This window comes from Corythoichthys intestinalis, chromosome 18 (assembly GCF_030265065.1).
Source record: "Corythoichthys intestinalis isolate RoL2023-P3 chromosome 18, ASM3026506v1, whole genome shotgun sequence".
Classification (NCBI taxonomy): Eukaryota; Metazoa; Chordata; class Actinopteri; order Syngnathiformes; family Syngnathidae; genus Corythoichthys; species Corythoichthys intestinalis.
This window is the reverse complement of record NC_080412.1, coordinates 32,605,779-32,631,961: the sequence shown is the minus strand read 5'-3', so window position 1 is coordinate 32,631,961 and position 26,183 is coordinate 32,605,779. Positions and strand designations below refer to the sequence as shown.

Sequence of the window (26,183 nt, the reverse complement as noted above, 5' to 3'; positions counted from 1 at the left end):
TTCAATCAAAAAATAAGTTACTTCAGAAAAATATAGTTTCAAAAAGAAAAATCACTTCAATCAAAAAAAATTTTTTTTTCAGTCATAGAAAAAGTTTTTGAATGCGAAAAAATATTTGAGATTAATTTTTCATCGAAAAAGTTTTCTTTGATTGAAGCAATCCTTTTTGTGTTTGGGCCATATTATGGGTAGGACATTTGTGTCTAAATCATTCAATCCCCAAAAAGTTGCTTCTATCAAAAAGAAATATTCTCAACCAAAGAAAAAAATCATCTGAAAATTTGTAAAATTTGCCCAATTTGTAAGGGCATACGTCACTATTTGTAAGATTGCCAGCGGCCTTGGGTTGACAGGTTTGTGGGAGTAACGCAGTACTTCTGAAATAGTGGGGCGCGCCCCGAGCGATGCCAGGGGTGGCGCGTGTGACCTCGGGGAACATGCTTTTTTTTTTTTTTGCCCTACTAGAATAAAGTGTACTTGCACATCCACTCAGTGGGTGGCAGTGGCGCTCTCATTTTCAAAGTGCACGCAGTATTTTTGAAGTAAGCAAGAGCACACGGAAGAGACTGATGAAGAGCTGGAGAGCTGTGCGCCGTTTTCGAAAGCCGTTTCCCGGCCGGACTCACTCAGCGACCCACTGTCTTCTCTGGTTCTCACGTGTCCGCCCGAGAGGTGCCATTTTCGGCTTGGGATCGTCACGACGACCGCCCTCACCCATGGTTCTCCCTCGGCCTCCGAGAATGCGCTTTTTTCGGGCCGTTTGCCTTTTGGCTTTGACATTTAATACAGTGGTAGACGAGGAAAGACCACTGTTTACTGTGTCTAAAAATGATTATAGCGGACAGCCGGAAGCCAAATCAATTAAGACGCCACCTAAAGACATTAGACCCCAATCTCATTGATAAGCCGCTTGGTTGTTTTTCAGTATCAGTAAACCAGTGAGCACTGTTAGCATGCTCAGTGCAAAATAACACCACATCATTGGAAACTGGAGGTGATACTGGGAGTAGCGAAAACAAAACTGTCCTTCTGTCCAAAGACACTTTTTTTTTTCTTCTATTCAGTTTTGTTTTTTCGATCAAATTTTTTGGCCTATTGTCCTCATGAGTTAATGTTTCTAATCAATTTGAATTTGTTATTATTTACTGAGTTTATTTTTCAGTATCAAATGGTCAAAAATGTACCTTGAGTGTATTTTTACAGTTTGGATGTGACTTTTTTTTTTTTTTTTTTTTTTAATTCAGGCAAATTGATTGATGCGCGTTAAGTCTTTTCTGTTACAAACAAAACAATGTTAATAAAGTTATACTTTACAAGTTGATCTCTGTTATTTTCTCTAATAGAAAAAAAGGATACAATGTGAGGCAGAGGCGTACTTTTAATAGTAATATTATAGACAAATGATACTATTTACAGAGTTTGGGGGGGGGCGCGAAACATTTACATCTTCCTTGGGGGGGCGTAACAAAATAATTGAGAAGCACTGGAGTAACATAATGGGCATGTCAAAAAGAACAATACAATCGGATTCATGCAAACGCGGATTGAACGTGAATCTCTTTAAACTTTATGTATACAGCTCAAATCCTATTCACTTAATACGATTGATTTCAATCGGATTAAGGACAATTACCTATGTAAACATACCCATTGAGTGTGTGAATCTATTCTGAATTGGATTTCTTGGATGGCCAGGTGTTTGAATACTTTTGTCCATGTGCTGTTTCTGCCTGCAACTTCAAAACAATAAATACCACCTTCTAAAATGTTGCTTCTGACCACTAAGTGAATGTAATTTGCTTTGAAATGATTGGTCCCCTGTGGTGTAAAATTATGTTCTGCCTTTTTTGTGCTTTCTCTTCTCTAGGAGTAAGTTGAAACATAAGAAGGAAGGAAAAAAGAAGATGCGGAAATAGAAGTGAAGAAGAGAGAGGACCAGCTGCAGTGTGGACAGGTCTGTAGGGTGAGTAGGGAACGGGAGCGCTTTGGAAAAATGAAGCATTATGGGATCGACTGGATGGATTATTCAACGCTGCTTGAGATGAGATGTGGACTGACCTGTGTGAGATCGGGGCTGTCGCCCTGATCTATCCCAACTCGCTGTGTCACAAAAAAGGGGGAAGGGGGGAGGGAAAGGGCAGGAAGGAGGGAGGGAGGCAAAATAAAAATGAACAAAATGTCGACACAAAACTAAGAGTTAAACAAAGAGACTAGGGGAGAAAGGGGATTTTTTTTTATTTTTATTTTTTTAAAGAAAAAAGGTGTGCGGAGGAAGAGGAGGAGGGAGAAAGAAGAATCAAACCTGAGCATTCATTACTTCATGCAGACTGAAACAAATAAAAGACAGCACATGAGGAAGGGAGGAGGGCACATGCACACACCTACAAACACCTATATAAATATATATATACACACACACACCAGAATACGTGTGCACATACACACTGTTTCAAATGAATGCTGCAAGGCGAGACGACAGGTCACGTGACATCAACTAATGTTGACTTTGAACGCAAAAAGGAGGGAAGGAACACACACACACATACACCTGTTGAAATTCAGACATGAATGGCTCTTTCAAGTCAACGTTAGTCTGCTTCCCAAACCTTCTTCCGAAATGGAAGCGCAAAGCAAGCGGTGACGATGCCTTCCAAGTGTGAGGACTAACCCGGAAATTAAAAAAAGAGAAGACAGAAGGATAGAAAGGGCAAAGAGGCATGCAGTGCAGGCTTTTTTTTTTTTTACAGGCCGCGCTTCCTCCAGTAGATGCTCTCTGCCGGTGTCACTCTGACTCAGCTAGGAATATCTGACCCAATTCTCTCTCCAAGGAGAACAATAGCGAACCTATTAGAAGGCAATTGAGTCCCCAACATTTACAGACTCCCCAAAGGTCTCATAAAAACAGATGAATAAAGTATTCATTGATTTGAAGAAATAATTCTTTAACTCATTCACTACCAGCACAGCTACAGTACAGTATATGAGCAATATTCTATGTGTTGTGGATAGAGTTGTCCGATAATGACTTTTTAACCACTAACCGATATCCCGATATTGTCCAACTCCAAAAATCGGATTCCGATATCAAACATATCAATATACTAGTCCTTCTAAAAAAAATAGCATATAGTGATAAAGTTCATTATTTTCTGTAATGTACTGATAAACATTAGACTTTCATATATTTTAGATTCATTACACACAACTGAAGTAGTTCAAGCCTTTTATTGTTTTAATATTGATGATTTTGGCAAAAAAATTCTTGGTTAAAAGCAAAGAAACCGTGCAGTTAGCGTTTATTTTACGTATATATCTCGAAGTACGAGGCTACTCTGTTAGCGAATGAGGCTAGCGGTCGCCTGACGTAAACAGAGCTTTTCTGGTGAAAATTCTTGTGAATAAATGCTTAAATCCCCAAATTCTTCATAGATATGGACGTAAAACAGTCTTGATTCATGGTTAAAAGCAAAGAACCCGTGCAGTTAGCGTTTATTTTACGTATATATGTCGAAGTACAATGCTACTCTGTTAGCGAATGAGTCTAGCGGCCACCTGATGTAAACAGAGCTTTTCGGGTGAAAATTCTTGTGAATAAATGCTTAAATCCCTGAATTCTTTATAGATATGGATGTAAATCAGTCTCAGTTGTTGGTTAAAAGCAAAAAAAAAACAACAACAAAAATGTGTGGGTAGCATTTATTTTGCGTAAATATTGCCAACTATGAGGCTAGTCAGTTACGAAAATTAGCCATGTGTAAACAAAGAAGAAAATTCCTGCGAATAAATGCTTCAATCACTGAATTCCTTGTAGATATGGGCGTAAAACTCTCGATTCTTTGTTAAAAGAGAAAAAAAAAAAAAAACGGGCAGTTACACATCTATTTTATGTCTCCTTGTCCTTCTCAAAAATTAGCATATTGTGATGAAGTTCATTATTTTCTGTAATGTACTGATAAACGTTAGACTTTCATATATTTTAGATTCACTACACTCAAATTTATTGTTTTAATATTGATGATTTTGGCAAAAAAGTCAAGAAAAACCAAAAATCCCTGTCTCAAAAAAATTAGCATATGTCATCAGACCAATACAAAAAAGTGTTTTTTAATACAAAAAAAAGTCAACCTTCAATTAATTATATAAGCTATGCACTCAATACTTGGTTGGGAATCATTTTGCATAAATGACTGCTTCAATGCGGTGTGGCATGGAGGCAATCAGCCTGTGGCACTGCTGAGGTGTTACGAAGGCCCAGGATGCTTCGATAGCGGCCTTAAGCTCATCCACAGTGTTGGATCTGGTGTCTCTCAACTTCCTCTTCACAATATTCCACAGTTTCTCCATGGGGTTCAGGTCAGGAGAGTTGGCAGGCCAATTGAGCACAGTAATGCCATGGTCAGTAAACCATTTACCAGTGGTTTTGGCACTGTGAGCAGGTGACAGGTCAGGCAGAAAAATAAAATCTTCATCTCCATAAAGCTTTTCAGCAGATGGAAGCATGAAGTGCTCCAAAATCTCCTGATAGCTAGCTGCATTGACCCTGCCCTTGATAAAACACAGTAGACAAACACCAGCAGCTGACATGGCACCCCAGACCATCACTGACTGTGGGTACTTGACACTGGACTTCATGCATTTTGGCATTTCCTTCTCCCCAGTCTTCCTCCAAACTCTTGCACCTTCCGAATGACATGCAAAATTTACTTTCATCTGAAAAAAGTACTTTGGACCACTGAGCAACAGTCCAGTGCTGCTTCTCTGTAGCCCAGGTCAGGCGCTTCTGCCGCTGTTTCAGGTTCAAAATTGGCTTGACCAGGTGAATGCGGCACCTGTAGCCCATTTCCAGCACGTGCCTGTGCACGGTGGCTCTGGATGTTTCTACTCCAGACTCAGTCCACTGTTTCTGCAGGTCCTCCAAGGTCTGGAATTGGCCCTTCTCCACAATCTTTCTCAGGGTGCGGTCACGTCTTCTGGTTGTGAAGCGTTTCCTGCCACACTTTTTCCTTCCCACAGACTTCCCACTGAGGTGGCTTGATACAGCTCTCTGGGAACAGCCTATTCGTTCAGAAATTTCTTTCTGTGTCTTAGCCTCTTGCCTGAGGGTGTCAATGATGGCCTTCTGGACAGCAGTCAGGTCGGCAGTCTTGCCCATGATTGCGGTTTTGAGTAATTACCCAGGCTGGGAGTTTTTGAAAGCCTCAGGAATCTTTCGCAGGGGTTTTGAGTTCATTCGTTGATTCAGATGATTAGGTTAGTAGCTTCTTAGGAGTACCTTTTCATGATATGCTCATTTTTTCTAGATAGGGATTTTTGTTTTTTCTTGACTTTTTTGCCAAAATTATCAGTATTAAAAAAATAAAAGGCTTGAACTACTTCAGTTGTGTGTAATGAATCTAAAATATATGAAAGTCTAATGTTTATCAGTACATTACAGAAAATAATGAACTTTATCACAATATGCTAATTTTTTTAGAAGGACTAGTACAGGGTGTTCCAAAATGGTAGACCCCATTCTCGGAAAATACGTGATGGCTCTTAATGAAACTAAATACACTTTATGTTGAAGGTCATAAGTTTTATTGGTTAAATTTACAAAGAAAAGTAGAAATATTTGTTTGTTCTATGACAGATTTTCATAAAGGTGCAATATGAGCGCCGCCTGTGACTCTGCACACATCGAGTCGGTATTCGAGCTCATGACAAACTCACTGCAGCATGTCTTCGGAAACAGTTTCCATTGCAGTCGTAATTCTCTGTTTTGTTGTTTAGTTGGTGCCTTTTTTTGCAAAATTTGGGAAGAAGGTTTTTCGGTGACTGAGTCCGAGCATACTCTATACGCAAAATGCCTTTTCTTTTGAAGTGAACAGCATTTCTTAACCTGAAAAGATAGAAATGCCAAACGTTACACACAAAAACTTGAAACGTTTCTACACATGCTGTGAAAATTTGAGGTCATTCGAACGAAAATTGTCAAAATTATTGGCCTACGAAATGGGGTCAAACATTTTGGAACACCCTGTCATGGACTTAATATATAGTATTCATTATTTTTTTAATCATTTATTGGTCATTTAATTTTTGCACCATGAATGTAAATTGTCTGCTCACATAACAAATCCCAAGCATCTTAGTTTGGAGAAATAAAATGGTCAATAAGCATAACTGCTGTGCTAAGCTGTGACCAGTGTGTGTACAAAGGAAGAAGGCTTTTCCATTCACTTTAAAGGCAACATGCATATTGGGCTAAAACCGATAATGAAAAAAACGAGGTCGATATTATCCGATATCGTTTAAAAATTCTTTTATCGATAATGTCGGACAATTGTAGTTGTGGATGTTGAATTCAAAGTTTCCATTTGGACTGGATGATATTATCACTGTCAGTGACAGACAAAGAGTGAAGGGTTACTGTAATTTTCAGACTATAAGATGGAGGATTTAAAATGAGGGAAAAAAGTAGTGGCTTGTAGTCCAGTGCGGGTTATTTGTTGATTTATTTGGGTTAATAAATAGAGTTAGTGACACAATTCGCTTCAGTCCAGCAGTGAGAAAAATTTGCCGGATGTGTCACTTACTCCATTTGCTGTATGTCCAGCTCGGATCTTTTTCATCCATTCATTTAAAAGTGAGATCATTTGCCGGATGACAGTAAGGCTAGGTTCATACCGCAGGTCTTAATGCACGAATCCGATTTTTTCGTGTTTTTCCGACTCAAGTGAGGCATTAACTTGATGGTCTGAATGGGAAAAGTCGCATAACAGTGGACCATTTCAAATCCGATGTGGGCCGCATTTTTCTAAAATGTGGCTGCGATCTGAACTGTCAAGTCCCGCAAATCAGGATTCGTGCAGCAATTACGTCAGCGAAGAGCGAGAGAGACAGTGCGCCACGGTAGCGATGAGGTTGTGTGTTAGCGCCTAGCTTGAACGCGGCTTTTAGGGAAGAGGTTGCTTGACAACAGTTATTAAAAAAAATAAAATAAAATGGGGTGGTGGATATAACCTGAGAATGCACGGTTTTCTCTCTGTGCTCCAAATGAGCAGTATTTCAAGATTGCTTACATGGCCGAGAGTCGGGGCAAACTGTCCGTATGTAGGTGCGTCATGCACGCTTAGTGCGTGCACGCTATCAATCCATATAAACTTTGAATATAAGACTAAACAGTGATTAATTATGTCTGTTATTTGTGTCCTCTTTTTGGAAATCAAAATACGATCACCTTAGAATGATGTTAAGCCACCATTTGTTTTGATGCTCCTGCGCATGCGGGTCAGTTTGTTCAAGGCATCTCAGACTATGAATTAGTGCGCATGCATGATACTTAACAGGCTCAACGGACAACGGCAGTCTGAACGGTAACAGATATGACGAAAAATCAGGATTGTGCATTAAGAACTGCGGTATTAACCCAGCCTCAATTACATCCGTCATAAGCATTCATTATTGCTCATGACAGTGTCATGTCATAATTATGACGGTTTTATGACGCCGCTGTCAAATAAAGTGTTACCGGTTAATATATTTTGCTGTAAATATCCCATAACGCAGTTGGGACAGCCGCGGCTTATCGTCTGGTGCGGCTTATCTATGAACAAATGCCGTTTTCATGTCAAATTTGGTAGGTGGTGTGCTTTATAGTAAAAAAAATTACGGTAGTTCATCCTTTTGAGTTGTCTTCATCCTTGTTCACTCAGTGGCTGACATTGGCAGCAATAGAAGTCATTTGAATTTCCTTTCATTTCATTTGAATTGGGTGGGCTAGTTAACCAAGTCTACAAGCAAACAGAACAAAAAACCCGTTAAACACCTAAAAATACGTATTTGCCAATGATGATTTGAATTCCTTACGATGCATGAGAATTTCTTTGGCACTGAATGAGTTAAAATTCTAAATATTTATAGTAGACCCATGAATGAGTTTGGCTTAGGTCCCCCAAAAAAGCAAATACACCTTGCAGGACAATCCCCAAGAAGTTAGAAAACAAACTTGTGGAAACAAAAGTGCAAAGTAAATCTAAACTAGCTTTCGGCCGACATTCCTGCCCTCTCCTTATCTTCCATTCCTGCGCTCTTTATACCTCGGAGGACCCCGCGCCGGACAAAACGTTACCTCGGCTACTTTGAGAAACTCGGACAGTTTGGTCATCCTGTTGAGGAAGGTCTTGTAGAGCTCTAAAGCCTCTTTGCACTGGTTCTTCTTCATGTCGAAGTACTTCTCTGCATAATGAGGGTCACAACATGAACACCGTCATCAATTTCGTCATTAAAGGAGACTTATCATGCATTTTTTAATTCAAAATAGTTTAAGCTTGAGTGCCACTGTGTGCATTGTGTGTCGTTTTTACCAAGCATGTTGATGACGCCCTCATTGTACGCAGCGAACAACCGGATGGAATCTTTGAAGAGCAGCATGAAGGCCGTATTGATGACACCGTTGCTCAGTTCGTTGGAGTTGGGCTGCAGGTCAGCATTGATGCACACACATACACAGTGAGACCACGTGGGTTCATCACACATGACACTTTGTATGTTTACATGGACAAAATTTCTTCAATCAGCGTTCTGATTTGTTGGGTCTAAAACTCGTTCTTTAACTTAGTTATTTACCCAAGGCAAGCTGACAAAAGGCAGGGCATAAAGTGAGACAGAGTCAGAGAGTTGACGTTTTTCAACCTGCAGATTGGGATAGCCAGGAGACATGTTCCGCGACCAATGTCTCATCGAAGTCTCTCTCTGAACTCCCCCGCACTGCTAACTTTTAATGAGGGCTTGTTGCTGGGCGGAATACAGTTACAACACTGTTGTCCAACGTGGCAGTATTCTAGTCATTGATTGAACAGTCACACTCTTGATTGAATTAACAGTCACACTCTTGAGCGGGCAAGATATCTTTGTTTTGAACACACATTTGCACTCAAAGTACTGTGGCTTGGTGGAAAAGTACTGAGACGTTGTGTGATGAATCAACATATGTGTGTGTATCTATTTATCAGCAGAATGTGAGCAATTGCCGGTAATAAAAATATAAGCACATGATTATGGGCTAAAACTGTATTCTTCATAATAGCTTGGGAGTGCGCGTATAATAGCTGTGGGAGAGCAAACTGGCATAATATATTTGGCATACAACTTATTTTACAGATTAAAATTATGATGAGATGCACTGTGTCAGATTCGGACTTGCGTGTTCATGCATCAGAATGTCAGTCGGAACAAATTATTTTGACAGGTGAGTGATGCTGCGTTCATGTGGTGTCGTAATTAACGTAAATATAGTAAGAAGCTAAGTTTTTAAAGATTTTTCGTCAATATACCCGTTTTTTGTTTTGTTTTTTACGCCAGCATAATAACGTAGTGTATACATTTATAAAAAATTCTTTTTTTGAACCAAGTGTTCAATGAAATGTTTGGTTACAAACTCTCTTCTCGATGTAGTAGATAAATTAATAGGTCTAAAACATTTTTTTCATGCAACACACCAAAATGAAGTCCATGTCTGCTATGTATTTTTGCTACGACAACAAAAGCACATGAACAGGACGTACTCATAATTACCAATGTGGTAAGGTTCATCATTCCCACAGCATGTGAAGGCAGCATGATCGATTATACCAGAAAAAATAGTAGTAGATGAGGAAGCCCTACTTACTTCCGTGTCAACAAAACATCGTTCTTTCCATTTAGACATTAAACGTTAGCGTTATTTCATGTATTTTTCCCGTTTTTCCACCATCAAGTCTTGCAACATTTTTAAAGGGATCCACGGATAGAAAACTTATAGTTCTTAAAAGATAAACGTTATTATGAATTATAATAATTTGATATTGGAACCCCTCTTGATGTTTTTGTTTTTATACAATTTGTAAAATTAGTTTAACGAGTAGGTCGTCATTGTTGTCGACTTCGCAGGGCGGTAACATCACGTGGTTATGCTGCCAGGCTTCCAGAGTATGTCTCAAGCGACATAAACATGTCATCTGTTCAACCCTTTCAATTTGAAACCGAGTGGAACATTAAAGACCATGACAATACTGTCGATATTTCACAACACGAGCAGCAAAAGCAAAATGAACAGGAAAGACGGGGCGAGACGAGAGTAGGACAAAACCGGTGTTTTGTCAAAATGTGCGACGGTGGCAAAACGTCCTATGAGAGGCGAATTTGACACCCAAAGTAACACCGTACTAACGTGCGCTTTCAGCTTGTTTTGTTTAGATGCAAACAGACAGAACATACTAAAGATGCCCTAAGAAAATACTTAAACGTAGTAATATCAAATAACGCTGGTTTAAATATGCTATGTGACTAATGAGATCAACAATCTGCTTTAAAGCTACCACAAGAAAACACAATGCTTAAAAGTATGAACGGGAAGCACATGCTATAAGTATTTTGAGGCAATGAAAAGGTAATAAAAGACTCAAGACTCTAAAGTACTCGCCGCTTCAACCGATGAGAGCATATGTTGGACGTCTCGCCGCGTAGAGAGAATTGCAGTAAAAAACCCGGTATTATTCCTCGAGTGACAGTGGCAATCTAAGTCATCACCCTGAGCGTCCGTTGCGTGCCTAAAACATGGTGCCCTCCATAGGTCAAAACATGTACTAAATATTATCGATTTTTAAATCAATGGCAATATTTTATTTGTTTCTGATAACATATTTTAGTAAAAGAGAAAAATTGTGGCTTATTAGAGCCTACAGGTCTTTAAGTCTGAGGTTCCCTTTAAGATCTTTTAATATCTCCAGCAATGTGTTCGTCTCATAGACAGACCACTTTAGTCTCGCGCAAGTTGCGCCTACCATGCCTTCCGCTCTCTCTGCTGCTACTAGCTTTTGGGAATAAAAAAACAAATACTGACGTCACAGGTAAGGACGTTTTATTCCAAAATTTTGGAATAAAACGTTTACATACGTGCCGATCGGATTATCAATTGGCATAAACCACCCCTCTCGTTCAGAATAGCATCTCAATAGGAATATTCTGAATGTGGTGTGTACATGAAGCATTTTTATTCCGAATAGGTTTTTAATCCGAATAAAATTGTCCATGTAAACATACCCAATGGATCTGTTTGCTCTTAAACGGTACCTGGAAATCCAGCAGTGCATCCAGCTGGTTCTGAATGATTGGCAACGTCTTAATCAGCTTGTCTGTGTTCATGGTACGCATCACGCCGTCAGCCCTGTAAGCACCCAAACACACGTGATCTTGTGTCCACCTTTCATGCTTAATACATATGATTATGGTCATGTCTCATTCAAATAAGCCACGGCTCCACCTTCCCTCCAATGCGGAATACAATGGTACCTCTACTTACGAAATTAATTGGTTCTGGAAGTAGTTTCGTAAACTGAAAATAAAAAAAGTAGAGAAGCATTTTCTATGTAAATGCCCGAATCCATTCCAAGCCCCCCAAAATTTAGACATTAATATTAAATAAAGCTTCAAAATGCATCAAAACATAGAACAAGTACATGTTACAATTAGGCTTATTGCTCAATAAACATCAAATGAGAGTTGTGCATAATGTAAAAAACAAAGATTAGATTAAAGAATGATAGGTAATACAGTCAGGTAAAGCCGTTTGAAGACCTCATGACCTGAGGGGGCGAATAAAGAGGACACTGGGATGAACACATACACATACAGGAGAGGTTCCTCTTAGCCAACTGGATGCCAGGAAGATGCTGGGCATTAGCCAAGGGCAGAGCAGCGATTGTATATTACGTTCCGTAAACTCTGGGAGCTGCGGGGAGCAGCTCGTTCTGTATTTTTGCCTTTCGAGGCAATATTTTCCCGTTGAGGCGTGCCTGAAAATTCCATATGTAGAGACATTTGTAAGTAGAGGTACCACTATATAGCTTTTGAGTACTCGCCCACGATAGAGCGAATCAGCAGGGTGATGATCATAACAAAATAGAAAGAATGTTGATTAACATGTTCATGATTGTATTATCTTTTGTGGAGGCTGAATTTCATTACCAAGCTCCCGAATGACAGAGTTGATTATTCTTTTGGTTCTGTTCATTCCTAGTCATCATAATGGAATACAAACTTACCTCTATTAATATAATATATGGCGGAAAACACACAAAAGTGTGAAAAAGCAGTTTCTGCTCCTTCACCCATAAACTGCTGTATTTTAAGCCAAAATAACTGTTGTGTTTGATAGAACAATATGTCTATATGCTGCCATAGCAGTTTCATGGAGCATTAAGCCACCGAATTAATATTAATTTGTCCGTTTTACCCTGGAGACCCCCGTTTACAGACACCACAAAACCGCTTTTTCTGTAAATAGGTCACGGATATCTACAGTTGTGGTCAAAAGTTTACATACACTTGTGAAGAACATAATGTCATGGCTCTCTTGAGTTTCCAGTTATTTCTACAACTCTGATTTTTCTCCGATAGAGTGATTGGAACAGATACTTCTTTGTCACAAAAAACATTCATGAAGTTTGGTTCTTTTATGACTTTATTACGGGTTAACAGAAAAAGTGATCAAATCTGCTGGGTCAAAAATATACATACAGCAACACGAATTAGCAATTTCTTGTGAGTGATTATTGACTTGAACAATCATTGACTTGAACAAGTCAGGAAAGTCACTTGGAGCCGTTTCAAAGCAGCTGCAGGTCCCAAGAGCAACAGTGCAAACAATTGTTTGTAACTATAAAGTGCAAGGCACTGTTTTGTCACTGCCACGATCAGGAAGAAAACGCAAGCTATCACCTGCTGCTGAGAGAAAATTGGTCAGGAGGGTGAAGATTCAACCGAGAATCACCAAAAAGCAGATCTGCAAGAATTACAGTAGAAGCTGCTGGAACACAGGTGTCAGTGTCCACAGTCAAGCGTGTTTTGCATCTCCATGGACTGAGAGGCTGCCGTGCAAGAAGGAAGCCCTTGCTCCAAAAGCGGCACCTTAAGGCTCGACTGAAGTTTGCTGCTGATCACATGGACAAAGATAAGACCTTCTGGAGGAAAGTTCTGTGGTCAGACGAAACAAAAATCGAGCTGTTTGGCCACAATGCCCAGCAATATGTTTGGAGGAGAAAAGGTGAGGCCTTTAGCCCCAAGTACACCATGCCTACCGTCAAGCACGGTGGTGGTAGTATTATGCTCAATATGTTTGGAGGAGAAAAGGTGAGGCCTTCAGCCCCAAGTACACCATGCCTACCGTCAAGCACGGTGGTGGTAGTATTATGCTGTGGGGCTGTTTTGCTACCAATGGAACTGGTGCTTTACAGAGAGTAAATGGGATAATGAAGAAGGAGGATGTTAGGTCTAAACTTAATACTTGAACTAAGAAAACAACAAACACCTAGGGAAGGATGAAAGGCAAGGATCTGACAGGAGACGGAATCCTGAGTTTTACCGGTGGCCACCAGGGAGAAGGCTGGCAGCTCAGTACGCTCGCCCGCAATGAGCCTCTCTCAGCCCCTCCCTGGGGGTCGCATGTTTTATTGACAAGTGGGAGAGCATTCATTGCACATGCGTAAGTTTCGTTTACCGAGAGATAGCTGTTATGGTATCGTTTACTGAGAACAGAAACCGTGAATGAAACATTATGGTGACGTTTACTGAAAACAGATACCTTACTCTTTTCATTGTATAAGCACTAAAGCACAAGCGAATAGACTGTTACATGGGAAAACATAATCATAACACCTAGTTTTAAACACACATAATTGGTGTAATTATTGTAAATACTGTTAGTGTGCAAAAGCATTAAAGCACATCTTACTGAGACACCTTCAAATTCTTCAAGATAACCTAACATCATCAGCCCAAAGATTGGGTCTTGGGCGCAGTTGGGTGTTCCAACAGGACAATGACCCCAAACACGCATCAAAAGTGGTAATGGAATGGCTAAATCAGGCTAGAATCAAGGTTTTCGAACAAAGTCCTGACTTAAACTTGTGGACAATGCTGAAGAAACAAGTCCATGTCAGAAAGCCATCAAATTTAACTGAACTGCACCAATTCTGTCAAGAGGAGTGGTCAAAGATTCAACCAGAAGCTTGCCAGAAGCTTGTGCATGGCTACCAAAAGCGCCTAATTGTAGTGAAAATGGCCAAGGGACATGTTACCAAATATTAGCGCTGCTGTATGTATATTTTTGACCCAGCAGATTTGATCACTTTTTTCTGTTCACCCATAATAAAGTCGTAAAAGAACCAAACTTCATGAATGTTTTTTGTGACAAAGAAGTATCTGTTCCAATCACTCTAAGAGAAAAATCAGAGTTGCAGAAATAACTGGAAACTCAAGAGAGCCATGACATTATGTTCTTCACAAGTGTATGTAAACCTTTGACCACAACTGTACCTCATAACTATCGCTTAATTGTATTTTTTTTTTTTTTTTTGTTACTGTCGCATTTTCCCGATTTTTTAGTTGATAAATAATCGATCCAAACAAAGAAACATTGAAAGAAAAAAACGTTTAAAAGGGTAAATATTTGAAAAAGAAAATCTCGACCACTCCTCGATGTCTGCGAATTCTGCATTGCGACCCTTGTTATATTACCGTGTTTCACCCATAAAATCCCCAAAAAGTCCGGCTGTGGCCATTCACAGTGGTGTCTTGACACTCGGTTAGACGTGCTACACGGAGTTTTTGTATCAGAACAAGGTAAGTAATCTCGTTAAAATCATGGTGTATTTAATTATTCTCTCTCACCTCGAGTTAGGGTGTAGGGGTTTAATGTATTTATTTTATTTTTTTTTAATACCCTCGTGTTCAAAATTTTCTTCCCCCAGAAAATTGAGATTTTAAGCTTTCCAATGATGTATCACACAAGCATATAGGACAATTTTGAAATTTGGTCAAATTGGAGGTCACAGAGCGGAACTTCAAGTCTCCTGAGAGTTTTCCTTCTATGTTTATTCTTGCGGTTGTGTATGTAAGTGTATTACCCTCGCTTCATCTTGGTGAAGTCCACCGCTGCTAACCTGAACGACATGGCTTTTTCATTCAGGTATCGACTGTAGCGTCTGATGAAAGTGGACATGTTGTATCCTAAAGCGCAAGGGGATCAGGAAGGTGTATTAGGTTTATGAAACCAAACCAAACACAGCTAAGCACACCTACAGTGGGGCAAATAAGTATTTAATCAACCACTAATTGTGCAAGTTCTCCCACTTGAAAATATTAGAGAGGCCTGTAATTGTCAACATGGGTAAACCTCAACCACGAGAGACAGAACGTGGAAAAAAAAACTCCAGAAATTCACATTGTTTGATTTTTAAAGAATTTATTTGCAAATCATGGTGGAAAATAAATATTTGGTTAATACCAAAAGTTCATCTCAATACTTTGTTATGTACCCTTTGTTGGCAATAACGGAGGTCAACCGTTTTGTGTAACTCTTCACAAGCTTTTCACACACTGTTGCTGGTATTTTGGCCCATTCCTTCATGCAGATCTCCTCTAGAGCAGTGATGTTTTGGGGCTTTCGTTGGGCAACACGGACTTTCAACTCCCTCCACAGATTTTCTATGGGGTTGAGATCTGGAGACTGGCTAGGCCACTCCAGGACCTTGAAATGCTTCTTACGAAGCCACTCCTTTGTTGCCCTGGCTGTGTGTTTGGGATCATTGTCATGCTGAAAGACCCAGCCACGTCTCATCTTCGATGCCCTTGCTGATGAAACGAGATTTTCACTCAAAATCTCTCGATACATGGCCCCATTCATTCTTTCCTTTACACAGATCAGTCGTCCTGGTCCCTTTGCAGAAAAACAGCCCCAAAGCATGATGTTTCCACCCCCATGCTTCACAGTGGGTATGGTGCAGTTGAGTATTCTTTCTCGTCCAAACACGAAACCCTGTTTTTCTACCAAAGAGTTCTATTTTGGTTTCATCTGACCATAACACATTCTCCCAGTCCTCTTCTGGATCATCCAAATGCTCTCTGGGGAACCGCAGACAGGCCTGGACGTGTACTGGCTTCAGCAGGGGGACACGTCTGGTCGTGCAGGATTTGAGTCCCTGGTGGCGCATTGTGTTACTGATAGTAGCCTTTGTTACTGTGGTCCGAGCTCTCTGTAGGTCATTCACTAGGTCCCCCCGTGTGGTTCTTGGATTTTTGCTCACCTTTCTTGTTATCATTTTGACGCCACGGGGTGAGATCTTGCATGGTGCCCCAGATGGAGGGAGATTATCAGTGGTCTTGTATGTCTTCCATTTTCGAATAATTGCTCCCGCAGTTGATTTCTTTACACCAAGCAAAGAGTGAAGAGTTACAGAAAACGTATGGCCTCCGTTATTGCCAACAAAGGGTACATAACAAAGTATTGAGATGAACTTTTGGTATTGACCAAATACTTATTTTCCACCATGATTTGCAAATAAATTCTTTAAAAATCAAACAATGTGATTTTCTGTTTTTTTTTTCCACATTGTGTCTCTCACGGTTGAGGTTTACCCATGTTGACAATTACAGGCCTCTCCAATCTTTTCAAGTAGGAGAACTTGCACAATTGGTGGTTGATGTAATACTTATTTACCCCACTGTATATAGACCTTGTCAGTGGGGATATCATTGTGTGTACAGTCAAATGCGTTAGGAATAAGTTTGTATGCATCTGACAAAATACCCCTGATTGATCAGGCGCATCCCAATACTTTTCCGCACTCACTGCAGACTTATTGATGGAGTACAGTGCCGAGAAATGGGCAGAACATCTCTGCTGAGTCAAAGGGGGTCATAAATCACCTTGTAGCGCAGCCTTATCTAGAAAGTTGTTGAGGTTGAAGAGCGTGTTTCTGGAGGCGACGTACTGCATCAGTCTCTGAGGGAAGAGGGAGAGAAAGAAGAGAGGGAAGAATCAGCGACGTGCTCGTGTTCCGCGTCGTTACAGCTGTCGCAGACAGGAGTTTATGAGGGAGAGGTGTCATTTGTCCACATAAAGACCTCAACTCTTCTGAATGAGTTTAAAGGATGTAGACCTAATAAAAGACTCACTATGTAAAATTGGCTCGGATGTACTAAAGGTCTTGCACCAGGAAATCAAATATCTGCTTTCATCAACCATGCTCGTCATATTACTTGGAAAGCATGGCTGCCTTAAAAAAGTAACTACAGTTATTGACGGCTGTGAAAAGTTCAGGTAGAAGTTCCTGCCCTCATTTCAACATAGGCTAGCTATACCACAAAATGACCCGAAAGCTTTTCATTTCAACTCAACTGGGATTTGGCTCATCTTGTGGCATTATATTATAATTAAGTAGTCTTGCTATTTTACACAAATGCATTACTCATGTCATATTTATCTGAATTTCTGGATTCTAAATTGCAATGGCGTGTAAGTTGCGCCAACCTAAAATGCACAATAAAGATGAAAAACTGACATACAGTGATCCCTCACTACTTCGCGCTTCAAACTTTGCGCCCTCAGCCCTCATCTCAGATTTTTTTTCAATTAAAAAAAAAAAAAAAAATACAGATGAGCTGCCCCAAGCCGATCGCGTAGTCTCACTCGCCCTCTCCCTGCTCTTTGTTGCACAGGCAGTGCACGGGAGTTGCTTATTAAAGTTAACAATGATTGACAGGTGTTTAATTTTTGATCTTGCCACAGATGCCAGGAACCCGAAGCTTGAAAGCGCAGCATGCGTCAGTCATCGTTTAACTTGTTAAACAGTTGCTGTGGCAACTCATTGTAAGTGTGCAGCTTGAGCGGATTTGAGTGGACTCGCTCAATGAAGGATTTAATAAAGTCTAGCATTTTTATACTTTATTCTTGTTTGAAAATAATTCGGTGGGACATTAACATGTTCAAAACAAAATTGTTATATGAAGTGCTTAAAAAACATTTATATATATATATATACATACATATACACATAAAAGTATTTTCTTTATACTTTGGAAAATATATATATACATAAAAGTCTTTTCTTTATACTTTGGAAAAAAAAAAGTGAAAAAACATGTCTTATATGTATCTCTTGCCATTGCTAAATCTGAATAAATACATTGAACACACACACAACACCAGTTTGCTGTTTTTCACTTATCGCGGTGGCGCGGTGGCGGTAGGTTCTGGTCCCCATTAACCGCGATAAACGAGGGATCACTCTATATAAATCTTAATGGCATATAAGTCTCATTTTTTTTAAGGGAATTTCATCTGATCAGAGACCAAGAACAAACATTATACATTACAGTAATAAGAAAATGGTGAACAACAGGCTAAATAGGCCTCATTTAACGTAACATATTAACAACAAAACATGACTTTTTTACCAAATTTACCAACTGCCAACTCTGGAAGTAAAGAGCACACCTAGAGCCGTGTTTTTCAACCTCTATTAAGCCACAGCACACTTTTTTCATTTAAAAAAAATACCAATACCAAAACCAGTCTTTGTTTTCCTCTGATCGCCATTCAATTATTTTCTCCATGGTCCAATTCTGAGTTCGCATCATTCCTTTTTACAAAGCCTTTTCCATCACTATTATTGTTACTGTTTCACTAACTAGCCGCTAGCTCCAACGCTATGCTTACCTGCTATGCATCACTCAACAAAGTACAGTAATTAGCTACCAATTGAGACCTCCTGAACTGCAAGAGTATTTCATGATTATTGACCATTGTACTGCACAGGCACTCAGCAACGGCAAATTTGCGGATTGCTTTTCAAAAAACAGTTTTACATCAATGAGGTGAAAGCGGATGATTTCCCACGGCACACAAGACATTACGCCACGGCACACTACAGTGGTTGAAAAACACTGGCCTACAGCCAAGGGCGTAGGTTTGGTCTCAACACTGGTAGGGACCATATAACAGCATAACCTGCATGTACACTTTTTTATTGGGGACAGGACATTAATAAGACCAAACAGACTGAACTGGGGGTCAGGGCTACATTTCTCATGAATATGAACCTAATTAATTGATAGGCTAAATGATCCATCTAAATAAATATTCATTGACTTATACGTACTTTCGTACGTAATAGTTCAGGTGATACACCATTCGATTCAAACCTTTGTTTTCAAAGACTACTAAAGAAACATTTTGAAAAGTTCCAGAATAAATGTCTGGATTTTATTAGCAAATTTAATTAGCAATATTTGAACTTAAATTCTATAACATACACAATAAATACAAACTTGTTAATAATCTCTTGGTAACACTTTACAATAAGGGTCCCTTAATTAACATTAGTTAATGCATTTTTAGACAATAACTAATGTTTAACTAACATTACAATAATTAATATAATTGCTTATCTAACATTTATTAATATATTAATTAACATGAGTTAATGCATTAGCTAATGCATTAGTTAATGCATAACCAGACAGTAACTAATGGTTTGATAAAATAAAAAATAAAAAAATAGGCCTACATAGGGTTATGGTTTGTTAAATTAGCATTTATAATTTCTTAGTTAAGTATTACTTAATTAAGTTACTTAATTAACCATTACTGAATGTTTTTTGCACCCTTATTGTAAAGTGTAGCACACGTATCCCTTAACTAAGAAATTATAAATGTTTAAGTTCCCCCCTCTTAACCTTTATTAACCATAATGAATGCTTTTTGGACCCTTATTGTAAAGTGTAGCACATGTGTCCCTTAACTAAGAAATTATAAATGCTTAAGTTACACCCCCCCCCCCCCCCCCTTAACCTTTATTAGCCATTACTGAATGCTTTTTGGACCGTTATTGTAAAGTGTAGCACATGTGTCCCTTAACTAAGAAATTATAAATGCTTAAGTTAACAAACACGAACCCTAAACCCTAACCCTATATAGGCCTATATATATATATATATATTTTTTTTAATTTTACCGAACTATTAGTTACTGTCTGGTTATGCATTAACGAATGCATTAACTAATGCATTAACTAATGTGAATTAGTATATTAATAAATGTTAGATAAGCAATTATATTAATTATTGTAATGTTACTTAAACATTAGTTATTGTCTCAAAATGCATTAACTAATGCATTAACTCATGTTAATTAATATATTCATAAATGTTAGATAAGCAATTATATTAATTATTGTAATGTTAGTTAAACATTATTGTCTTAAAATGCATTAACTAATGCATTAACTCATGTTAATTAATATATTTAAAAATGTTAGATAAGGGATTAAATGAATGTCATGTTACTTAAACATGAGTTACTGTCTAAAAATGCATTAACTAATGTTAATTAAGGGACCCTTATTGTAAAGTGTTACCAATCCCTTAACTATCTAGAGATGCAAAAAATAAACATTTACCCCTCAACATTGTACGTCTAAATAAAGAAATTCATTATAACTGAAAAAATGTCTTAGTCAGGCACCATTTTTGTTAGTCCCTTCCTTCAGGTAAAACACTACTGCTTTTGTCCACAAGCACAGCCAAACTCATCAAAAAACACGAAAGCTACAGTGGCTTCTGGCAGAAAAAAACTTCTACAACCTCTAGCAAAAAGTATGGAATCACCAGTCTCGGACGAGCACTCACTCAGACATTTTATCATGTAGAACAAACTCGGATAGAAAGCTTGAAAAAATAATGTACAACTCTATAGCATTCAGAAACACTAGAAGAAATGAATAAAAAAACGTTGTGGTGGTCAGTAAATATTACTTTTATAGAGCAAGTGCAGGGAAATGAATATAGAATCACTCCAATCTGAGGAAAAATATATGGAATCATGAGAAACAAACAAAGAAATAACAATCAAAACACATCTCAAGTATTTAGTTGCACCACCTCTCGCTTTTATGACAGCTTGCAGTCTCTGAGGCATGGACTTGATGAGTGACAAACAGTATTCTTCATCAATTTGGTGCCAACTCTTTTTGATTGCAGTTGCCAGATCATCCTTGCAGGTCAGAGCCTTGCTGTGGACCATTTTTTTCCATTTCCACCTCAGGTTTTCAATAGGGTTGAGATCTGGGCTATTTGCAGGTCATGATATTGACTGGATGAGTTTTTCTCCAATGAATGCTTTAACAGTTTTAGCTCTGTGGCATGATGCATTGTCATCGTGGAAAATGATTTCATTTTCCCAAAACATATTTTCAATTAAAGGGATAAGAAAGCTGTCTAAAATTTCAATGTAAACTTGTGCGTTTATTGAAGATTTAACCACAGTCATCTCCCCAGTGCCTTTGCCTGACATGCCCAGACCCATATCATCAAGGACTGGGGGAATTTTGCTGTTTTCTTCAGGCTGTCATCTGTGTAAATCTCACTGGAATGGCACCAGACAAAAGTTCCAGCATCATCACCTTGTCCAATGCAGATTCTTGACTCATCACTGAAAATAACCTTCATCCAGTCATTCACAGTCCATGATTGCCTCTCCTTAGCACATTGCAGTCTTGTTCTTCTCTGTTTAAGTGTCAATGATGGTTTCCTTTTAGCTTTCCTGTATGAAAATTCCATTTCCTTTGCACAGTTCCGTCACATACCTTGACTCCAGCTTCCTCCCAGTTCTTCTTCATTTGTCTTGTTGTACATCTTCTGCTTTCAAGACATATGGCATTTAGTTGTTTTTCATGACATTAGGATGTCTTCCTCGATCTACCAGTACGCTTAAAGTGCCTGTGACACGAAAAAGCATGTTTATTTCATAATACACGCGGTATTTTATGCTCCTGAATGAAATGGACCACTTGGATGTGTGAAGAAGCGATCGATATATTTATTCAATTTTTTAAATCCCGCACTACGAGGAGGAAGAGGGCGCTGTGACGTGTACAGAGGAAGGAGTCCTCTTCACTATACAGCCGTAGTGTTGTATGAGAAGGACTAAGGATTCAGCTGATTTTGCGGATTAATACGTTTATTTTCCGCATCACACCAACCAAACGGCTGCAGAAAAATCTTGCTGTAAGAGGGAGATGTGTTTGCGCCTTTTTGGGGTTTCAAAAGGTTACCATTCGCCGGTGGATATTGGCCAAAACAACCCCTACTACTGTGGGACCATTGGACTTACCAGGAAGTGAGTAAACATCATGTTTTGTATTATGTCAAATACTGGGATCATTTTAATATGTAGGTGGCTTGCAGTTTGTGACATGCTGCTTGTGCTTTTTCCCCTCTTCATTCAAGTGCCCGGTCTTCTGTCAAAATTTCCGACCGATCAGAAATTGCAACTTTGAGTTAAAAATAGCCGCGAATACAGCGATTACAAAGTAAACAGTACAAACTTTCTTTAAATAAAGGACTACTTACGTTTGATCATGAATTGGCATGTAAATGTTCAATGGTCATTGTCCAGCTGCTTCCCCGGCGAGCTCCCCTGTCCGTAGTAGCTAGGAACTAGCTGTAAATTGCTCTCCGCCGGGCGGTTTGCCGATCGGCGAAGACAATCGACAACCCAGTCGTCATGTGAAATTATCCGGGCTAGTTATGTGTGATTTTCCGCTTCGAAGACTTTGAAACATCACTCGGTTCGGGTTAGCATGTCGACTAGCTGTCACGCCTCTTGGTTTGTTTACATTCTCCGAAGCCAGGGAAGGGAAATGAAATAAGCCCGATTTAGGTGGCATAAAATATCGTTCGGGAGGTGCGACAGTAAAGGTGAAGTCGACAGTTTTGACCATTATGGAGTAATTTTGCCATGTCGTCTTGAATAAATGCATTTTTATTATTTCATATTCCATTTGGCACAAGACTGTTATCTGTCATGACCATGCATTTATTTAGCTATTGGGGAAAAATACTTGGATAAAAAAAAAAAAAATCCTGTAAAAATATTGGAGTAGAGATACTGAAACAATGACATTTTGCGGCTCTCTTCGTCACATTTTCCTCGTTCTGAATAATTCCCCCTCAACGGGCTGACTGGTCCTTCTCAAGCCATTTATTTAGCTATTGGGGGAAAATACTTGGATAAAAAGAATATCCTGTAAAAATATTGGGGTAGAGGGACTGAAACAATGACATTTTGCGACTCTCTTCGTCACGTTTTCCTCCTTCTGAATAATTCCCGCTCAACGGGCTGACTGGTCCTTCTCAATCCATTTATTTAGCTATTGGGGAAAATACTTGGATAAAAAGAATATCCTGAAAAATTTTGGAGTAGAGAGACTGAAACAATGACATTTTGCAGCTCTCTGTCGCGTTTTCCTCGTTGTGAATAATTCCCCCTCAATGGGCTGAATTCAAAATCAGATGAAACCATGACCCTGCTGATGTCATCCTCCTGTTGGGGATGCTAGGGCCCGATATTGGTAGGCGTGGCTAACCGGCAGATTAAAAGACTTAATTTCTCGTCATCTGCGCTTTGCTAAATTGTTGTATATAGTCGAATCGTCTCAAAATATGATTCTAATTCACATAATAATCCTATTTAAGACTTTTTTTTCTCGTGTCGTATGCACTTTAACTTTAACAACATTGTCATTTTGTTTGTAATTGGTCCAGATTTTTGATACAGCTGACTGTGAACAGCCCACATCTTTGGCAACCATACGTGTCGCGTTACCTTCTTCAAGAAGTTTGGATAATCCTCTCTTTGGTCTCAAGAGACATCGTAAAATATAAAATGTCTGAGTGAGTGCTCGTCCGAGACTGGTGATTCCATACTTTTTGATAGGGGTTGTGTAATGCAACAAGGTTGCTTTAAAGTTGGTGGGGACAAGTTGAGCATCCTGAAATGTTGGTAGTGTCATGTCCCTACCACCCCTATGCAAACCTACGCCCTTGCCTTGAGCACCCTTCCCATAAAAGTCACAGGCAAAGCAAACTATAAAAAAAATGAAATAAAAGTGTGAAATCTAGTCCAGAAATGCGGTAACTCACTCCCTGCCATTGATTATCACTATAACAGTAACTTAGCAACTTGTGTCGTACGATGATGTATTCTTACATTGCCACGCAGGTTAATTAATTGCACAATCTTCATAACCTTGAAACATCACATTCACATACATAAACACTATAGGAAAGGAAACTGTTGAGTAAAGAACTACTGTATCAATAGGCGTGAGTGTTCAGGGCCCTCACCTCGTTGCCGTACATCATGAGGTGATGCGTAGCGATGAGCGCCTTGAAGACCACGATCCAGCTGTTGCTGGCCGTGCGCTCCAGTAGCGTGTCCGCCAGATGAGGAATGCTGACGTTCAGCTCGTTGGTGCAGTGGATCAAGTCTGCAACATAGAATAGAATGGAACAAAATAAGCCATAACCAAATGCGTAACGAATGACATCCTTTATGAGGGGATATCCATAAGGGTTTGATACCAGAAGACAGATCAATGAGCAAATGATTGTTTAACGATAGCCGAGGTACAGACTTAGGAATCGCAGCTGCATGGACAAATCCGTGATCTTTTTCACCAAGCTCGTCAATAAAAAATCCCAGCAGAAGATGGAGGGTTACATTATAAAGTCAATCCAGCGGCGGCACTCAATCGACATGCCTCTACGCATAATGTGAAGAAAATGAATAGGCCTGCGATGAATAATTAACCTCATTTTTTCCCTCCCTCCCATGGAGATGAAAAGGAACAAAAGCGAGTTGACTCCCGACGTTTCGCCCTCCCGAGACGTCCATCCTGCTTGTGTACGCAGACACAAAATGGTGGAAACATCTGTGGTTATTCTCTTATTAACCCTTGTAGAAATGCACCGGTGTGTGAATTCGGATGGTCGACTGACAATCAGGTCAAATTTGAACATTGGCCGTCACGTGATCTAAGGCCTATCAGTCGGACATCTTTAAAAGATTATCTTATTACATAAGCTGTCAAGTATCGGTATGAGGATGAGTGTGACGAGTGTTTTCTTATGCTTTTTTTGTTGTCATTTTCTGGTGTTATACGCTATATCATGAATGGAAATGTTACAACAGACATCAAAGTTGATATTGTACAGAAGGTGAAAGTTGCATAACTTGAGAGCATTGTTGTTTTCGTCACCGATGACCATGATGAAAATATTTCGTCAGCAAACCGTTTTTTCATGACGATGACTAGCTAAAAACATGTCAAACCAGAACATAACGAGGCGAATGCCAGTTTTTGTCTAAAAAAACTAAAGTGGGACACAGTTTCTGTCATACAGTGGGGCAAATAAGTATTTCATCAACCACCAATTGTGCAGGTTTTCCCACTTGAAAATATTAGAGAGGCCTGTAATTGTTAAGGGTAAACCTCAACCATGAGAGACAGAATGTGGAGAAAAAAAACAGAAATCACATTGTTTGATTTTTAAAGAATTTATTTGCTAATCATGGTGGAAAATAAGTATTTGGTCAATACCAAAAGGTCATCTCAATACTTTGTTATGTACCCTTCGTTGGCAATAACGGAGGCCAAACGTTTTCTGTAACTCTTCACAAGCTTTTCACACACAGTTGCTGGTATTTTGGCCCATTCCTCCATGCAGATCTCCCCTAGAGCAGTGATATTTTGGGGCTGTGGTTGGGCAACACGGACTTTCAACTCCCTCCACAGTTTTTCTATGGGGTTGAGATCTGGAGAGTGGCTAGGCCACTCCAGGACCTTGAAATGCTTCTTATACAGCCACTCCTATGTTGCCCTGGTTGTGTGTTTGGGATCATTGTCATGCTGAAATACCCAGCCACGTCTCATCTTCAATGCCCTTGCTGATGGAAGGAGATTTTCCCTCAAAATCTCTCGATACATGGCCCCATTCATTCTTTCCTTTACACACATCAGTCGTCCTGGTCCCGTTGCAGAAAAACAGCCCAAAAGCACGATGTTTCCACCCCCATGCTTCGCAGTGGGTTTGGTGTTCTTCGGATGCAATTCAGTATTCTTTCTCCTCCAAACACGAGAACCTGTGTTTCTACCAAAAAAATATATTTTGCTTTCATCTGATAAACCCTAACCCATAACACATTCTCCCAGTCCTCTTCTGGATCATCCAAATGCTCTCTAGCGAACCGCAGACAGGGTTAGGGTGTACGTGTACTGGCTTCAGCAGGGGGACACGTCTGGCAGTGTAGGATTTGAGTCCCTGGCGGCGCATTGTGTTACTGTGGTCCCAGCTCTCTGTAGGTCGTCCACTAGGTCCCCCCGTGTGGTTCTGGGATTTTTGGTCACCGTTCTTGTTATCATTTTGACGCCACGGGGTGAGATCTTGCATTGAGCCGCAGATCGAGGGAGATTATCAGTTGTCTTGTATGTCTTTTATTTTCTAATAATTGCTCCCACAGTTGATTTCTTTACACCAAGCGA

At 39.6% G+C, this 26,183-nt stretch overlaps 1 protein-coding gene across 1 annotated transcript in view; it reads right to left on the bottom strand.

The window, feature by feature from the left end:
- Positions 1-26,183, bottom strand: part of LOC130906480 (phosphatidylinositol-binding clathrin assembly protein-like) — a 59,696-nt gene that overhangs the window by 17,041 nt on the left and 16,472 nt on the right. The window contains exons 2-8 of the mRNA XM_057820862.1: positions 23,986-24,128; positions 16,726-16,801; positions 14,925-15,027; positions 11,092-11,185; positions 8,346-8,457; positions 8,111-8,217; positions 2,059-2,100 (exon numbers count right to left, since the gene is read on the bottom strand). Coding sequence (XP_057676845.1) covers positions 2,059-2,100; positions 8,111-8,217; positions 8,346-8,457; positions 11,092-11,185; positions 14,925-15,027; positions 16,726-16,801; positions 23,986-24,128 — 677 coding nt within the window. The remainder of the gene's footprint in view (positions 1-2,058; positions 2,101-8,110; positions 8,218-8,345; positions 8,458-11,091; positions 11,186-14,924; positions 15,028-16,725; positions 16,802-23,985; positions 24,129-26,183) is intronic.